Source organism: Coregonus lavaretus, assembly GCF_964263955.1.
Source record: "Coregonus lavaretus genome assembly, chromosome: 8".
NCBI classification, from domain to species: Eukaryota; Metazoa; Chordata; class Actinopteri; order Salmoniformes; family Salmonidae; genus Coregonus; species Coregonus lavaretus.
Window position 1 is genome coordinate 45,459,081 of NC_139995.1, and position 18,113 is coordinate 45,477,193.

Genomic DNA, 18,113 nt, shown 5'->3' on the forward strand with positions numbered 1-18,113 from the left:
GCACCTCCATACCTTCAGGCTCTGATCAGTCCCTACACCCAAACGAGGGCATTGCGTTCATCCACCTCTGGCCTGCTGGCTCCCCTACCTCTGCTGAAGCACAGTTCCCGCTCAGCCCAGTCAAAACTGTTCGCTGGCACCCCAATGGTGGAACAAGCTCCCTCACGACGCCAGGACAGCGGAGTCACTCACCACCTTCCGGAGACATTTGAAACCCCACCTCTTTAAGGAATACCTGGGATAGGATAAAGTAATCCTTCTAACCCGCCCCCTTACCCCACCCCACCCCCCACCAAAAAAAATAATAATAATATATATATATATATAGAAAAATGTTTTCTAAAAAAATTAATAAAAATGTGTAAAGTGGTTATCCCACTGGCTATAAGGTGAATGCACCAATTCGTAAGTCGCTCTGGATAAGAGCGTCTGCTAAATCACGTAAATGTAATAACCCTGACAACACTGTTATAACCCTGACCACACTCACTAAATGACTCTGTTATAACCCTTACCACACTGTTATAACCCTGACCACACTTTTATAACCTTGACCACACTCACTAAATGACTCTGTTATAACCTTGACCATAGTCTCCACAGTCTCTATCAGTGACCCAAGCCCTGCTCAGATAATCCTGTCATGAACCCTGCGTCCTGAGTCTGTTCCTGCCTGTGTTGCCGTTTTTCTGCTCTGTATCTCCTGTTTCCCGAAGGTGCCTGAACGCACCCTGTCCGGTTGCCGGGCGACGTTGCTAGGCGGGTGATCTCTCGATTACCCGCACCTGCTTCTCATCAGCTTCGGCACACCTGGTCCTGATCATCACCCCTTCATAAGCTCTGACCTGACATCCATTCCCTGCCGGATCGTTAGCCATAAACAGTATGTTTTGCCAGCGTATCAGCCTCAGAGTACTAGCGTTAGTTTTGTTGTTTTTTGCACCTTGTTGACCTGCCTTGTACTTACCTCTGTTTGTTCTGTCTACAGTCATTCTCCCGGAACCTTCACCCAAACCCTGCCGTGCCATCAGTTCATCTGCCACTTCACCACCACCTACTCATCTCCGCCACCCGCTCCGTCTCCTGGACTATTCTGCATCTTTTATCTGTAAATAAACACTCTCATTCGTTCAACTCACCTTGTCCTGGTCTGCTTCTGGGTTCGGTCTTAGAGAACCGTGACAAATCCCTACCATTGTGTCACTGAGTTGTCGTAGTGCTGCTGCAAATGTACATTGTCCCAGGGGCTTTGGCAGTCATAATGTAAGTAACCTAATTTATGTACCTCTAACGCCCCTGAATGCCTCTGTTAATCCTACAGCTATTGTATGCAGCAATCATGTGCCTATGAACCTGAGTTATACTGTTAGCACTGAGGCAGTTTTCCCTATAAGGAAGTCAGTCCACTGTGTGCAGGTCACCCTGCATTATCAGCTCGAACATAACTATCACTGTCATGTCTACCTCTGATAAGCCTCACAGTTAAGCAATAAAAACAATAAAGAATCACAGAAAAATTATAAAAATTGCCCACATTAACATATGTAGCCTAAGAAACAAGGTTCATGAAATCAATAACTTGCTAGGAACAGATAACATTCATATACTGACTATCTCTGAAACTCACTTAGATAATACCTTTGATGATACAGTGGTAGCAATACATGGTTTCAACATCTTCAGAAGAGACAGGAATGACAATGGGGGCGGTCTTGCGGTCTATATTCAGAGCCACATTCCTGTAAAGCTTAGAGAGGATCTCATGTTAAATACTGTTGAAGTAATATGGCTACAGGTTCATCTGCCTCACCTAAAGCTCATTCTGGTGGGAAGCTACTATAGACCACCAAGTGCTAACAGTCAGTATCTGGATAACGTGTGAAATGCTTGATAATGTATGTGATATCAACAGAGAGGTATATTTTCTGGGTGACCTAAATATTGACTGGCTTTCATCAAACTGCCCACTCAAGAAATAACTTCAAACTGTAACCAGTGCCTGCAACCTCGTTCAGGTTATCAGTCAACCTACCAGGGTATTTACAAAAGGCACAGGAATGAAATCATCCACATGTATTGATCACATCTTTACTAATGCTGCAGAAATCTGCTCTAAAGCAGCACCCAAATCCATCGGATGTACTGATCACAATATAGTAGCCATATCTAGGAAAACCACAGTTCCAAAGACTGGGCCTAATATAGTGTTTAAGAGGTCATAAAATTCGTTTTGTAGTGATTCCTATGTTGAAGATGTAAACATTATTTGCTGGTCTGTGGTATGTAATGAGAGCAACCAAACGCTGCACTTGACATATTTATAAAATTGCTTATACCAGTTACTAATAAGCATGCATCCATTCAGAAAATTACTGTAAAAACGGTTAAATCCCTGTGGATTGATGAGGAATTAAAAACAATTATGGTTGAGAGGGATGAGACAAAAGGAATGGCAAATAAGTCTGGCTGCACAGCCGATTGGCAAACATACAGTAAATTGAGAAATCATGTGAATAAACTGAACAAAAAGAAGAAGAAACTATACTATGAAACAAAAATAAATGAAAACTATATATACAAAAGTATGTGGATACCCCTTCAAATTAATGGATTTGGCTATTTCAGCCACACCCGTTGCTGACAGGTGTATAAAATCGAGCACACAGTAAATGCAATCTCCATAGACAAACATTGGCAGTAGAATGGCTTTACTGAAGAGCTCAGTGACTTTCAACGTGGCACCATCATAGGATGCCACCTTTCCAACAAGTCAGTTCGTCACATTTCTGCACTGCTAGAGCTGCCCCGGTCAACTGTGCTGTTACTGTGAAGTGAAAACGTCTAGAAGCAATCATGGCTCAGCCGCGAAGAGGTAGGCCACACAAGCTCACAGAACGGGACCACCAAGTGCTGAAGCACGTAGCGCGTAAATATCATCTGTCCTCGGTTACAACACTCACTACCGAGTTCCAAACTGCCTCTGAAAGCAATGTCAGCACAATAACTGTTCATCTGGAGCTTCATGAAATGGGTTTCCATGGCCGAGCAGCCGCACGCAAGCCTAGGATCAGGATGTACAATGCCATGTGTCGGCTGGAGTGGTGTAAAGCTCGCCACCATTGGACTCTGGAGCAGTGGAAACGCATTCTCTGGAGTAATGAATCACGCTTCACCATCTGGGGTTTTTCATGGTTTGGGCTAGGCCCCTTAGTTCCAGTGAAGGGAAATCTTAATGCTACAGCATACAATGGCATTGTAGACGATTCTGTGCTTCCAACTTTGTGGCAACAGTTTGGGGAAGGCTCTTTCCTATTTCAGCATGACAATGCCCCATGCACAAAGCGAGGTCCATACAGAAATGGTTTGTCGAGATCGTTTTGGAAGAACTTGACTGTTCTGCACAGAGCCCTGACCTCAACCCCATCGAACAGCTTTGGGATGAATTGGAACGCCGACTTCGAGCCAGGCCTAATCGCCCAACATCAGTGCTCGACCTCACTAATGCTCTTGTGGCTGAATGGAAGCAAGTCCCCGCAGCAATGTTCCAACATCTAGTGGAAAGCCTTCCCAGAAGAGTGGAGGCTGTTATAGCAGCAAAAAATCATATTAATGCCCATGATGTTGGAATGAGATGTTCGATGAGCAGGTGTCCACATACTTTTGGTCATGTAGTGTATAAAGAATGATAGTAAAAAGCTTTGGAACACCTTAAATGACATTTTGGACAAAAAGGCAAACTCGGCTCCATCATTCATTGAATCAAATGGCTCATTCATCACAAAACCCACTGATATTGCCAACTACTTTCATGATTTTTTCATTGGCAAGATAAGCAAACTTAGGCCTGACATGCCAACAACAAATTCTGAATATACACATCCATGCATAACTGACCAAATTATGAAAGACAAGTATTATAATTTTGAATTCCGGAAAGTGAGTGTGGAAGAGGTGAAATAATGATTGTTGTCTATCAACAATGACAAGCCACCTGGGTCTGACAACTTGGATGGAAAATGACTGAGGACGATAGTGGATGATATTGCCACTCCTATTTGCCACCTCTTCAATCTAAGCCTACTAGAAAGTGTGTGTTCTCAGACCTGGAGGGAAGCAAAAGGCATTCCACTACCCAAGAATGGCAAAGCACCCTTTACTGGCTCAAATAGCCAACCAATCAGCCTGTTACCAACCCTTAGTAAACTTTTGGAAAGAATTGTGTTTGACCAGATACAATGCTATTTCACAGTAAACAAATTAACAACAGATTTTCAGCACGCTTATAGAGAAGGGCATTCAACATCTCCTGTAAGTCACTCTGGATAAGAGCGTCTGCTAAATGACTAAAATGTAAATGTAAATGTAAATGTATGGCCTTACACAAATGGCTGAGAGAAATTGATAATAAAAAGATAGTGGGAGCTGTTTTGTTAGACTTCAGTGCAGCTTTTTACATTATCGATCATAATCTACTGCTGGAAAAACGTATGTGTTATGGCTTTACATCTCTGCTATATTGTGGATCGAGAGTTACCTGTCTAACAGAACACAGAGGGTATTCTTTAACCTTTTACAGCATTGGGCTAAATCAGGGTCACACAGAGTGATTATTGGTAGTCTAAAAACATTCTACCTTGAAACAAAAGTTTACACCTCACACAAATGGTTATGGGCTTAAAAAAAGAAGACACCTGTACCATGTCAGCTATAGAGTTCAAATGTATTACATTTTGAGTTTGCATCACAATATTACACTTTATATACATCACAGAAGACTGAAATATAACAAAACTGTTTGACATAGAAACACCAGATTTTCTGTGTTTCCTTTTAAATAATCATGATTAATTATGACATTATGAAAAAAAATTATAACATTCCACCCATGAGGCCAAAGAGGGCGCTTTTGGTCATTGACTGCAAGAAAGGGGTACTGGAAGCCTTTCCAACACAATCCAGGTAGAGTCAGGCATTCCCCAGGGCAGCTGTCTAGGCCCCTTACTTTTTCCAATCTTTACTAATGACCTGCCACTGGCTCTGAGTAAAGCCTGTGTGTCTACGTATGCTGTTGACTCAACACTATACACGTCAGCTACCACAGCAACTGAAATCACTGAAACACTTAACAAAGAGCTGCAGTCAGTTTCAGAATGGGTGGCAAGAAATAAGTTAGTCCTAAATATTAAAAAAATTAAAAGCATTGTGTTTGGGACAAATCATTCACTAAACTCTAAACCTCAACTAAATCTTGTAATGAATAATGTGGAAATTCAGCAAGTTGAGGAGACTAAACTGCTTGGAGTAATGCTGGATTGTAAACTGTCTGGTCAAAACATATTGATGCAACAGTAGCTAAGATGGGGAGAGGTCTGTCCATAACAAAGTGCTGCTCTGCCTTCTTAACAACACTATCAACAAGACAGGTCCTACAGGCCTTAGTTTTGTCGCACCTGGACTACTGTCCAGCTGTAAGGTCAGGTGCCACAAACATTTTTTGATTACAATTGGCCCAGAACAAGGAAACAAGGCTGGCCCTTAAATGTACACGGAGAGCTAACATTAATAATATGCATGTCAATCTCTACTGTCTCAAAGTAGAGGAGAGATTGACTTCATCACTACTTGTATTTATGAGAAGTATTGACATGTTGAATGCACCGAGCTTTCTGTTTAAACTACTAGCACACAGCTCAGACACCCATGCATACCCCACAAGACATACCACCAGAGGTCTCTTCACAGTCCCCAAGTCCAGCACAGACTATGGGAGACGCACAGTACTGAATAGGGTCATAACTACATGGAACTCTATTCTACATCAAGTAACTCATGCAAGCAGTAAAATCAGATTTAAAAATCAGATAAAAATATACCTTCTGGAACAGCAGGGATGTGAAGAGACACACACACACACACACACACACACACACACACACACACACACACACACACAGGCACAGACACATGCTACACAGGCACAGACACATGCATACACACACACATAATAAGATACGCGCTACACACACGTACACATGGATTTTGTGTTGTTGATATGTGGTAGTAGAGTAGTGGCCTGAGGGCACACACTTAATGTGTTGTGAAATCTGTTGTGAAATGTATTGTAGTGTTTTTAAAATTGTATAACTGCCTTAATTTTCCTGGACCCCGGGAAGAGTAGCTAATGGGGATCCATAATAAATACAAATACAAACCACATTCTATGACCCTGACCACATTCTATAAACCTGACCACATTCTATAAACCTGACCACATTCTATAAACCTGACCACATTCTATGACCCTGACAACATTCTATAAACCTGACCACATTCTATAAACCTGACCACATTCTATGACCCTGACAACATTATATAAACCTGACCACATTCTATAAACCTGACCACATTCTATAAACCTGACCACATTCTATAAACCTGACCACATTCTATAAACCTGACCACATTCTATGACCCTGACAACATTCTATAAACCTGACCACATTCTATAAACCTGACCACATTCTATAAACCTGACCACATTCTATAAACCTGACCACATTCTCTGTTCCTGAGGTTCTAACCAGTTCAAACGTACCATACATTGTAAAATATACTGATATATATATATATATATATACTGATATAGTGGGAGTTGATTCAGTCTCAGCAAGAGACTGGGGATGTCCTAATATGGACACTGTATAAACAAACAAAATCATCAATAGGCAAAGTAACACATGATCCACTGTTTGTTCCTACCTCGGTGAGGTGCGGGTTGGGGTTGAAGCCACACTGGTTGCACACCATGGATCGGCACTGGGTGCAGGTGCTGCAGTTTGGCTGGTTGTCCTCCGTGGTGCCCGTCAGGTCAGCTGTCTTACAGACGGGGCACAGCTTGCTGCTGGGCATGGGGGCGATCTGGGGCAGGGAGTAGGGTGAAGTGGGGGTGACGGCGGGGGACACCGATGGGGATCGTCCCATCCTGCTACTACCCACGTCCACCTGGAGGTTCTTACGGGCGACGTGGCCCTGGCCCTGCTGCTCCCCCTGGGAGGCCAGGCGGTCCCCTGTCCCAGGCCCAGTCTGGACCCCCACCTTGGGGCTGGACCCAGGGTCTGGCTGGGGGGGTCTTCCAGAGATGCTGTGGATGACAGATATGTGTTAGACTCTCGTGAGAGGATGTTGTGTTACACCTCAGAACAGGCCGGGGGTTTGAAGTAGAGTTTCACTAATAGGACATTGCACTTTCAAATCAAAGTTTTATCAGATGTTTTCAGACCTCAAAAGTAGTCTAATGTCAAGATGAAACCATGTCACACGACATCGGTTGTGCAGATCCAACCATATGCCTCAAACACAAATACACAACCACGTATGGTGATTAATCTTGAATGAATATATGGGTACATAAAAAAATAAAGAGTGGGTGAGTTGGAGAAATAAACTGTTTTATCTTGGTGAGATAAGTATAGAACAGTGTTTGGCTTTTAAAAGAGCTGTGAATTTTTTCCTCCTCCTCGCCCACACCTTCAGCCTTCTGACCCACTGGCAGTGGAAAAGACATAGGCTGTGTCTCAAATGGCACCCTATTCCCTATATAGCGCACTACTTTTGACCAGGGCCCTATATAGGGAATAGGGTTCTATTTGACACAGACAGTTTCCCTACAGTAAAGTTACTCTGGAGATGGGAGGAGGCAGTAGTCAACTAAAGAAACACTCGCCCTCTCAATCACACACACATGTACACACACACACACCTTTCCAACCCTGCAGTCTGAAGCACTGAACTGAGCATGCATACATGTTGTGGTCTGTGTTCAGTTCATATGGAATAGACATGGTAGTGTCTGCAGCCTATGCAAGGTTTAGGTAGTATTGCGTGTTGAGTACGTAGTGAATTGTATTTAGTCTGCTATGTTCCTAAAATTCCTTTCTGGTGAATTGTTTCTGTGGACTTAATGCCATGTCTCTCTCTTGACGGAGGGGAGAGGAGAGGAAAGGAGAGACAAGGAGAGACAAGAAGAGACAAGGAGAGGAGAGGAGAGGAGAGGAGAGGAGAGGAGAGGAGAGGAGAGGAGAGGAGAGGAGAGGAGAGGAGAGGAGAGGAGAGGAGAGGAGAGGAGAGGAGAGGAGAGGAGAGGAGAGGAATTAAAAGACGAAAAGAGATGAGACGAGTTGAGAAGAAAGGTGGTTTATCAGACGTCCGCAGCACTAATAACTTCTCTCTTTTGTTTTTGTCATTCTGGCCATTCTGGCCTGTAGACGCCAGCGGCCAGACCGTGGATTAACACAGCAATTAAAATAGAAATCATAGCTTTCTGCTTTCTGTCACAACAACAACACTACGCAGGCCTTGTTTTGTCGCTCATGTCTTCTTCAAAGACCAGTAGTCAGTACACTGCTCGGCAGCCAGCCTCCACTTCCAGGGTGGGAGAAGGAGAAGGAAATGAGGGATGAGAGAATTAAAATAGAACTGTTTGTGACAGTGAGTCACTGAAGACGGGCTGAGCAGAATTGAGCAGAGCAGCACAAATCACCCAGTTTTCTCTCTCTCTCTCTCTCTCTCTCTCTCTCTCTCTCTCTCTCTCTCTCTCTCTCTCTCTCTCTCTCTCTCTCTCTCTCTCTCTCTCTCTCTCTCTCTCTCTCTCTCTCTCTCTCTCTCTCTCTCTCTCTCTCTCTCTCTCTCTCTCTGAATCATTCTGTTCATCTAAGACCTTGACAAAAGTCTTCCTGGCGGTGTGCCGTTTACGCAATATAATCTGTATTAATGAGCCAAATGAATAGAGCTGAGGTAGGCTCCTGATTACATCAAAAACAAATCTATGAAATGAAATATTTCTTAATAGGAAAACGCAAGCATTTTGTTCTACATTGGGCAAAGTGATGGATATCGGTCATCTGCCAGTGAATAGCACTCTGTTGACAGGGTTAGGGTTAGGGTTAGGGCTTGTGAATAGCACTCAGTTGATAGGGTTAGGGTTAGGGCCAGTGAATGGCACTCAGTTGACAGGTATAGGGTTAGGCATAGTGAATAGCCCTCAGTTGACAGGGATAGGGTTAGGGTTAGGGCCAGTGAATAGCCCTCAGTTGACAGGGATAGGGTTAGGGTTAGGGCCAGTGAATAGCCCTCAGTTGACAGGGATAGGGTTAGGGTTAGGGCCAGTGAATAGCCCTCAGTTGACAGGGATAGGGTTAGGGTTAGGGCCAGTGAATAGCACTCTGTTGATAGCAAAGCACCATGAGTTTTCTCTGTTGTTGTCATTAAACAAGGAGAGGAGAGGCAGGTTGTTAAAGGAACAGTGAATTGTTTGCTTTATCCCACAGTGAATAGTGGAGGGTATAAACACCTGGTGTGCTCCCTCTCTGATGACTGTTGTTCTGAGTCTGATGCCAGTGGAAGTGGAAGCAGAGCCTGTGTATGTTTTAGTTTTTTTGTTGATGATGCTTCATTGTCATACACCGGATAGGTGCAGTGAAATGTGTTGTTTTACAGAGTCAGCCACAGTAGACCGTGCCCCTGGAGAAAATTAGGGTTAAGTGCCTTGCTCAAGAGCACATCGACAGATTTTTTGTACCTTGTCTGCTCAGGTATTCGAACCAGTGACCGTTAGGTTACTGGCCCAACGCTCTAACCGCTTGTGTGTGTGCATGAGTCTGTGAGAGAGAGCGAGAGAGCGAGAGAGCGAGAGAGCGAGAGAGCGAGAGAGCGACAGAGCGAGAGAGCGAGAGAGAGGGTCTGAACCACTCACGTGTACCAAATACTAATGTCACTGACAATCAAATGAACAGCATTGCTTACCTACACTAGTCAACAGTGCATCTGCAGAAGGTCTACGATGTATAGTATGTACAGCTATTACTAGGATACTATATAAAACAATATCTATATTCTCAGTCATTACAAATTAAACTACATAGTGTATACTCTCAGTACAGACACAAGGCCTCTTTCCTCACTGCAGACAGCCAGACACAGCTTCTATGCAGATAATATATAATCATATATGCCATTTAGCAGAAACGTGTATCCAAAGCAACTTACAATAATGCGTGCATATATTTTTTGTATAGGTGGCCCCAGCGGGAATCAAACCCACAATCCTGGCATTAAAAGCACCATCCTCTACCAACTGAGCCACACAGGACCAGATGACAGGCAGATACAATCCCAGTACAGACAGATATGCAGACAGTAATGACCTAGCTAGCTGCTATATTCAGCACACAGAGTATCTCTCAGAAGAGACAGGGGCTCTGTCCCAAATGGCACCCTATTCCATAGTGTACTACTTTTGACCATAGCCCTATGGGCCCTGATCAAAAGTAGTGCACTATATAGGGAATAGGGTGCCATTTGGAATGAACACACAGACAGAGCTGACCTCCTCAGAACAGACACTGGTCTATGCTCACTAATGACCCTTCATGTGGGGCCTTTTAACTGTGAATTATTCTAATCTATACTTAATATACAGTATATTGAAATAAATGGACAGGCAATGACTGTTTCCTTTATGAACATGGTCAGTGGCGGTGATTTAAATATTTCAGCAGCAGCAGATAGTGCTGGAATTGTATCCTAAATGGCACCCTATTCCCATTATAGTGCACTACTTTTGACCAGGGACCATAGTCATACAGTAGTTGAGTGTCACAACTTATTTGTACTTATCTGTATAAAATATAATTGGTTAATTGATTTGACTTTATTATATATACCTGGGGCAATGGACATTCAGGAGAATTCCAACACAGGCACACCTCATTATACTGAATTAGGTACTGATTAGGTGATCACCTGAACCAAATCTTATTTAACGGGGAAAAGTATAAAAACCACTGCTGTGGTCATCACTATCCTCTTGCAATAGGACCAGCTGGATGGCAAAAACAGTGCTAATAGTACCTCAAAAGTAATATTAATACAAAAATAACTATTGACCATGCCTAAAGAGTTGAAAATGAAAGTTTTAAGTGAGGAAAAGAAAGTTTCAATTCTGGCTTTACTGGCAGAGGGATACAGTGAGCGTCAGGTTGCTTCCATCCTTAAAATTCCAAAGACGGCGGTTCATAAGAAAAAGGTCAAGCAGCAGACATTGGGGACAACAAAGCTACAGACCAGCAGAGTGCGAAAACGACTCTCTACTGACCAGGATGACCCCCAACTCATTCGAATGTCACTCAACAACCGTAGGATGACATCAAGTGACCTACAAAAAGAATGGCAAACGGCAGCTGGGGTGAAGTGCACGGCGAGGACGGTTCGAAACAGGCTCCTAGGGGCAGGGCTGAAGTCGTGCAAAGCTAGAAAAAAGCCCTTCATCAATGAGAAGCAAAGAAGAGCCAGGCTAAGGTTTGCAAAAGACCATAAGGATTGGACCGTACAGGACTGGAGTAAGGTCATCTTCTCTGATGAGTCCAATTTTCAGCTTTGCCCAACACCTGGTCGTCTAATGGTTAGACGGAGACCTGGAGAGGCCTACAAGCCACAGTGTCTCGCACCCACTGTGAAATTTGGTGGAGGATTGGTGATGATCTGGGGGTGCTTCAGCAAGGCTGGAATTGGGCAGATTTGTCTTTGTGATGGAAGCATGAATCAAGCCACGTACAAGGTTGTCCTGGAAGAAAACTTGCTTCCTTTTGCTCTGACATTGTTCCCCAACTCTGAGGATTGGTTTTTCCAGCAGGACAATGTGCCATGCCACACAGCAAGGTAAATCAAGGTGTGGATGGAGGGCCACCAGATCAAGACCCTGTCATGGCCAGCCCAATCTCCAGACCTGAACCCCATTGAAAACTTTTGGAATGTGATCAAGAGGTAGATGGATGGTCACAAGCCATCAAACAAAGCCGAGCTGCTTTTAATTTTTGCGCCAGGAGTGGCATAAAGTCACCCAACATCAATGTGAAAGACTGGTGGAGAACATGCCAAGACGCATGAAAGCTGTGATTGAAAATCAGGGATATTCCACCAAATATTGATTTCTGAACTATTCCTAAGTTTTGTGTTGTGTTGTTTAAAAATGAACATGAACTTATTTTCTTTGCATTATTCGAGGTCTGACAACACTGCATCTTTTTTGTTATTTTGATCAGTTGTCATTTTCTGCAAATAAATGCTCTAAATGACAATATTTTGGGGGGGAATTTGGGAGAAATGTTGTCAGTAGTTTATAGAATAAAACAAAAATGTTATTTTTACCCAAACACATACAGTGAGAAGAACAAGTATTTGATACACTGCCGATTTTGCAGGTTTTCCTACTTACAAAGCATGTAGAGGTCTGTACTTTTTATCATAGGTACACTTCAACGGTGAGAGACGGAATCTAAAACAAAAATCCAGAAAATCACATTGTATGATTTTTAAGTAATTAATTGGCATTTTATTGCATGACATAAGTATTTGATCACCTACCAACCAGTAAGAATTCCGGCTCTCACAGACCTGTTCGTTTTTCTTTAAGAAGCCCTCATGTTCTCCACTCATTACCTGTATTAACTGCACCTGTTTGAACTCGTTACCTGTATAAAAGACACCTGTCCACACACTCAATCAAACAGACTCCAACCTCTCCACAATGGCCAAGACCAGAGAGCTGTGTAAGGACATCAGGGATAAAATTGTAGACCTGCACAAGGCTGGGATGGGCTACAGGACAATAGGCAAGCAGCTTGGTGAGAAGGCAACAACTGTTGGCGCATTTATTAGAAAATGGAAGAAGTTCAAGATGACGGTCAATCATCCTCGGTCTGGGGCTCCATGCAAGATCTCACCTCGTGGGGCATCAATGATCATGAGGAAGGTGAGGGATCAGCCCAGAACTACACGGCAGGAACTGGTCAATGACCTGAAGAGAGCTGGGACCACAGTCTCAAAGTAAACCATTAGTAACACACTACGCCGTCATGGATAAAAATCCTGCAGCGCACGCAAGGTCCCCCTGCTCAAGCCAGCGCATGTCCAGGCCCGTCTGAAGTTTGGCAATGACCATATGGATGATCCAGAGGAGGAATGGGAGAAGGTCATGTGGTCTGATGAGACAAAAATATAGTTTTTTGGTCTAAACTCCACTCGCCGTGTTTGGAGGAAGAAGAAGGATGATACAACCCCAAGAACACCATCCCAACCGTGAAGCATGGAGGTGGAAACATAATTCTTTGGGGATGCCTTTCTGCAAAGGGGACAGGACGACTGCACCGTATTGAGGGGAGGATGGATGGGGCCATGTATCGTGAGATCTTGGCCAACAACCTCCTTCCCTCAGTAAGAGCATTGACGATGGGTCGTGGCTGGGTCTTCCAGCATGATAACGACCCGAAACACACAGCCAGGGCAACTAAGGAGTGGCTCCGTAAGAAGCATCTCAAGGTCCTGGAGTGGCCTAGCCAGTCTCCAGACCTGAACCCAATAGAAAATCTTTGGAGGGAGCTGAAAGTCAGTATTGCCCAGCGACAGCCCCGAAACCTGAAGGATCTGGAGAAGGTCTGTATGGAGGAGTGGGCCAAAATCCCTGCTGCAGTGTGTGCAAACCTGGTCAAGACCTACAGGAAACGTATGATCTCTGTAATTGCAAACAATGGTTTCTGTACCAAATATTAAGTTCTGCTTTTCTGATGTATCAAATACTTATGTCATGCAATAAAATGCAAATGAATTACTTAAAAATCATACAATGTGATTTTCTGGATTTTTGTTTTAGATTCCATCTCTCACAGTTGAAGTGTACCTATGATAAAACTTACAGACCTCTACATGCTTTGTAAGTAGGAAAACCTGCAAAATCGGCAGTGTATCAAATACTTGTTCTCCCCACTGTACCTATAAATAGTAAAACCAGAGAAACTGATAATTTTGCAGTGGTCTCTTAATTCTTTCCGCAGCTGTATAGTGTATCATCATAAAACAAAGCTGGAGAAAATGCAGAGCGTACAGCACCAAGCGTCAACCCATCTGTGCAAGTCACCGGCTGGGTGATTTGTGAGATACCACCACCACCATCCAGCGAGATGGAAAGACACTGACATGTGAGGAATCCGAATTTCCATACACAGAATTCACATACTAACTGCACATGTAACAATATAACCTGAGTGACAAATCCTTGTCACTCATTGTCATACCAAATGGACAGAAATAGGCCTACATACATACTGTAACACACAGAAAACACCTGCATTCACACTATACAACGGATAACCTTTTTCAGCAGTCATACAGGCTGCCAGAGGTAAGCTACACACGATGGGGTTACGTCCCAATTGGCACCCTATTCACTATACAGGGCTCTAGTCAAAAGTAGTGCACTATATAGGGAGTAGGGTGCCATTTAGGATGTTTCCACAGTAAAAGCAGGCAGCTGTATGTGAGTATTCTGGTCTCCTCCTCAGCTTGTGTCATCCAGTCACACTAATGCTAGAGACCATCCATCTGAAGGTAATCTACACACACACACTCACCACAGACAGGTCTTCATCTGAGCATTCTGTGTGTGTGTGTGTGTGTGTGTTACAAATGAATAATGAGTTGCAAATGAATATTAACAGCAAACACACTAGGAGGCTACACTGTACAATTTACTAAAGGCCATATGGGGAATGAAAGCGACTATTCTTCACGTGAATGTAGCTTGTAAACTCGAGTTTGCACAATCGATTTCATTGTCTCCTCCGTGGTATAATATGTATGTTTTATTTACGATATGGTGCTCCAACAGCACAACCGACCATTTACAAGGTGTGGCGATACAAATGATTCAGAGGCTACGGGGAACACACGTTGGCTCACTATGCTTTCATCCCCTCACCCCGCCTCTATAGAATATTAGCCTACTAATCGTTGTTCTTTTTCTATTGGAATACTCTCGATAGGCTATGTGATGATGGATGGTATGCTATTTTTTTAACTCGACTCAGTAACGGTCGTCTATTAGACGGCCAATTAGCAGGCGATTTTGGTCATTGATGGGAAAGAATAATTGGTCTCATGGATACCCCATTATTGATATTCTCTGAATCTACGTGAGAAGGCCACTACAGTCACAGCAGTTGCTTATCTTCACAAGTCACGCCCATCGTGGAATCAAAGCATAGAAATGAATGGAATTGCTTATCAGCTAAATACAGGACTAAGTTTTAAATAGTATCGCTCATAAAGAGAATGTAAAGTATATGAACAAGGTGTTTCGGTCCATTCTTACAAAGAGATGGCCCCTCTGGTCTAGGTACAATCTGATGGCCCACTCTCGCGCGCACCGTGCAAGGGCGGGCGTGGAATCTTTCATCAATGAAAATGTTCAGTTTGGTGGCTACAATACGCACGCTGTAAATTGCACAGTTTAGAGCTGTGGCCATTCACGATTTAAAATGTCTACCATCCCTTTATAGCTTATACAATAGCCTTTATATTACCCGCCTGTTAAGGTGATGTTTTAGACATTTATGCATGCATCAAATTTGTAAAAGTAGCCTATATACCAAACATACAATACATTGTAACAAAAATATTAAAACTAGGAATCATCTATATGGACAATATGTGTTCCAACGATATTGTAAATTAATAATTAAAACACCAGCTGTATTTTCTCCACACTCTGAAAAACGGCCACTATAGGCTATAGCTGATCCTCCCGCTATAGGCTAGGCTACATGACATCCGTCACGATAAATAAATATCCTGGAAACGGAAACACTGTCGTTTTATTGTCACGGTTCTGCAGAGAACTGTCCTAGATTGTAGCCTACCTGTTAATCCCCGGGCCGGGTCCGGCCCCTGTACCTCCCGTTGGCGCACCATTGCTGGGCTTGATGAGCTGTCCAGAGCCCGCTGGTGCTGAAATGGAAGTCGGAGCACCCGCAGAAGGAACAGTGGAGCCGGGCTGTCCCGGCTGGCCCTCTCCCTCGATGCTGCCTTCATTCCCCATCGTCTCGGGAGATGATTAGGAGAGAAACGATGTAGTAGAGGTTTCTACAGTTAGAATAAAAACTCAGAGACAACTCAACGCTGCTCTCCTTCCGCCATCATCGCCTACAATCCAGTTTCCTGCACGGAGCACGCGCACTGGCAGAAAGGGTAGAACGCGTGCTGACGCAACCGGGAGAGAGCGCGTACAGGCGCGTGCCCTAAATCCTAATTTGTCTAGCCTGCCTAAACAGGTCCTAGTAGGAGGTGTAAGGGTCACGCGGCGCCCGAGGAGGGGGCAAGACACTTGAACCCACCTAACCGCTACGAAAAAAAACTTTTTCCAATATAGAGGCAATTTGATCCATGTGAACTGTCATTCATCTCCATTTTCTAAGGCATGTTATGTAGACATAGTGTTTGTTAAAGACAAGTATGCTCCGTGGAGAGGGTTGTCTCTCTCTTGGATTGGTGGACCAGTGTCAGTGGTGCTCTCCAGGTTGTGCAACCTCTTATATTCCAAATCTCTGAGAGTGAAAATAAGTAACCACTAAATAGCAGAAACTAAATCTTCAATGAAGCCTGTACATTCTCTTCCTCTTAAAAGGGTACATTCTCAAATGGCACCCTATTCCCTATTTAGTGCACTACTTTTGACCAGGGTCCATAGGACTCTGATCAAAAGTAGTGCACCATATAGAGAATAGGATGCTATACGGGATGTAGACCCACTCCCTGTCCCCTCCCCCTGTCTGTTCTCTCTGGCCACTGTGTGTCTGTGAGGACTGAGGAGCCACCTGATCAGACTATTGACCAGACGCTGTGCTCTGCAGGACCCAAGGGAATAAATGGATCTCATTTCCTCCCGAGCCCAGGCTACTCCATCATTGACAGGGCTATCTATAACCTCTCCCCTCAGCACCACTAGCATTAATTCATACTTCTGTGAAAAAGCCAGTCAATGGTTCATTTTGGACCAAACGGGAGGAAAGAGATTGGCAGATAAATAGGTTCACTGACAGAAAGACAATAATGGATATGTGGTTGTGGTAGGAAGTGGTTAGTGTTTCTGTGTGTTTAGCGCTGGTGTGTATGTACCACTGCCATGGAAATGTTAAATGAGCATGTAGAGTCATAATTAATTAGAATGTTTAATCTTACCCATCGTCCCTGTAACATTTCAGGAAATTGACAAATGGGCACATTTTACCATCAACGAACATGTATTACGAAACATCAGAAGCTATTTTGAATACATCTCCTTGGTCCTAAAGTCATTAAATGTTCAGAGTACATTGAGGGAAGTTACTGCTTTCAGTTCAGCTCATCTCCCTGGTGTTGTGCCAATGACATTGAGTTATAATGAGGGAAAATGTTTATTGTTACACAATCTAATATTAGATCCTGTTGTTGTGGTGGGTATTTAAAAAAAAGTGTATTCAAACGGCAGAACAACATTTTTAATTGAGTCATAGGGGTCAAAATTACTGAGTTAAGGTTAGGTTTAGGAACAAGGTTTAGGTTAAGGTTACAATTAGGTATTACGTCAGTGAGGTTAAGGTTAGGGTTAGAGAAAGGCATAAAAGTTAACATTGGGTTAGCATACCGCCGTTCACCACCATTCATTTTCTGCCAGTTAAATATACACTGCCTGAAAGAAAAAGATAACATCCTTTTTAAATGCCTGTACCAACGTGGTCATGTCACTGCACTGTCGGCCCTGAGTGAGTGTCCCAAATGGCACCTTATTCACTACATAGGGTGCCTTCTGAGGCGTATCGGGAGTATGCATGGTCAGCTCTATCATGGTGGTGTAACAGACACATTGGGTTAATGAAGAGTAGAAGGTCAAACCAGTACAGCGGGACTAACCCTATTTAACACTTACCTTCAACATTCTCAATGGCACTTTGGCCCTAGAAAACCCCAATATTAGAGTGCATTTCAAATTCAGAATGTTGAGTTGTGTTGACTTAACCAAAGATAAGATTGTGACAAGTTGTGTTAAGGCTTACTGGCTATATAGGCATATATATATAATGTTTGTTCACACTGCTCAATGATGGATCAATATATCCTGCAGTATATGGCGTTCATTAATATGTCCAAAGGCAGAATTGCTGACTTGTGACAGTTGGTGTCAAGCAAGCAGAGTTAGACAAATGTATTTAAGTGTCACTCCACAATGATACAAAATAAGATAAAAA

At 43.4% G+C, this 18,113-nt stretch overlaps 1 protein-coding gene across 1 annotated transcript in view; it reads right to left on the bottom strand.

The window, feature by feature from the left end:
• The window catches only part of LOC311134067 (protein bassoon-like), a gene marked incomplete at both ends in the record, with an annotated part of 127,749 nt that extends 111,821 nt beyond the window's left edge, over positions 1–15,928 (bottom strand). The window contains 2 exons of the mRNA XM_084167663.1: positions 6,760–7,141; positions 15,750–15,928. Coding sequence (XP_084023789.1) covers positions 6,760–7,141; positions 15,750–15,928 — 561 coding nt within the window. The remainder of the gene's footprint in view (positions 1–6,759; positions 7,142–15,749) is intronic.
• Between the last annotated feature and the right edge of the window lie 2,185 nt (positions 15,929–18,113).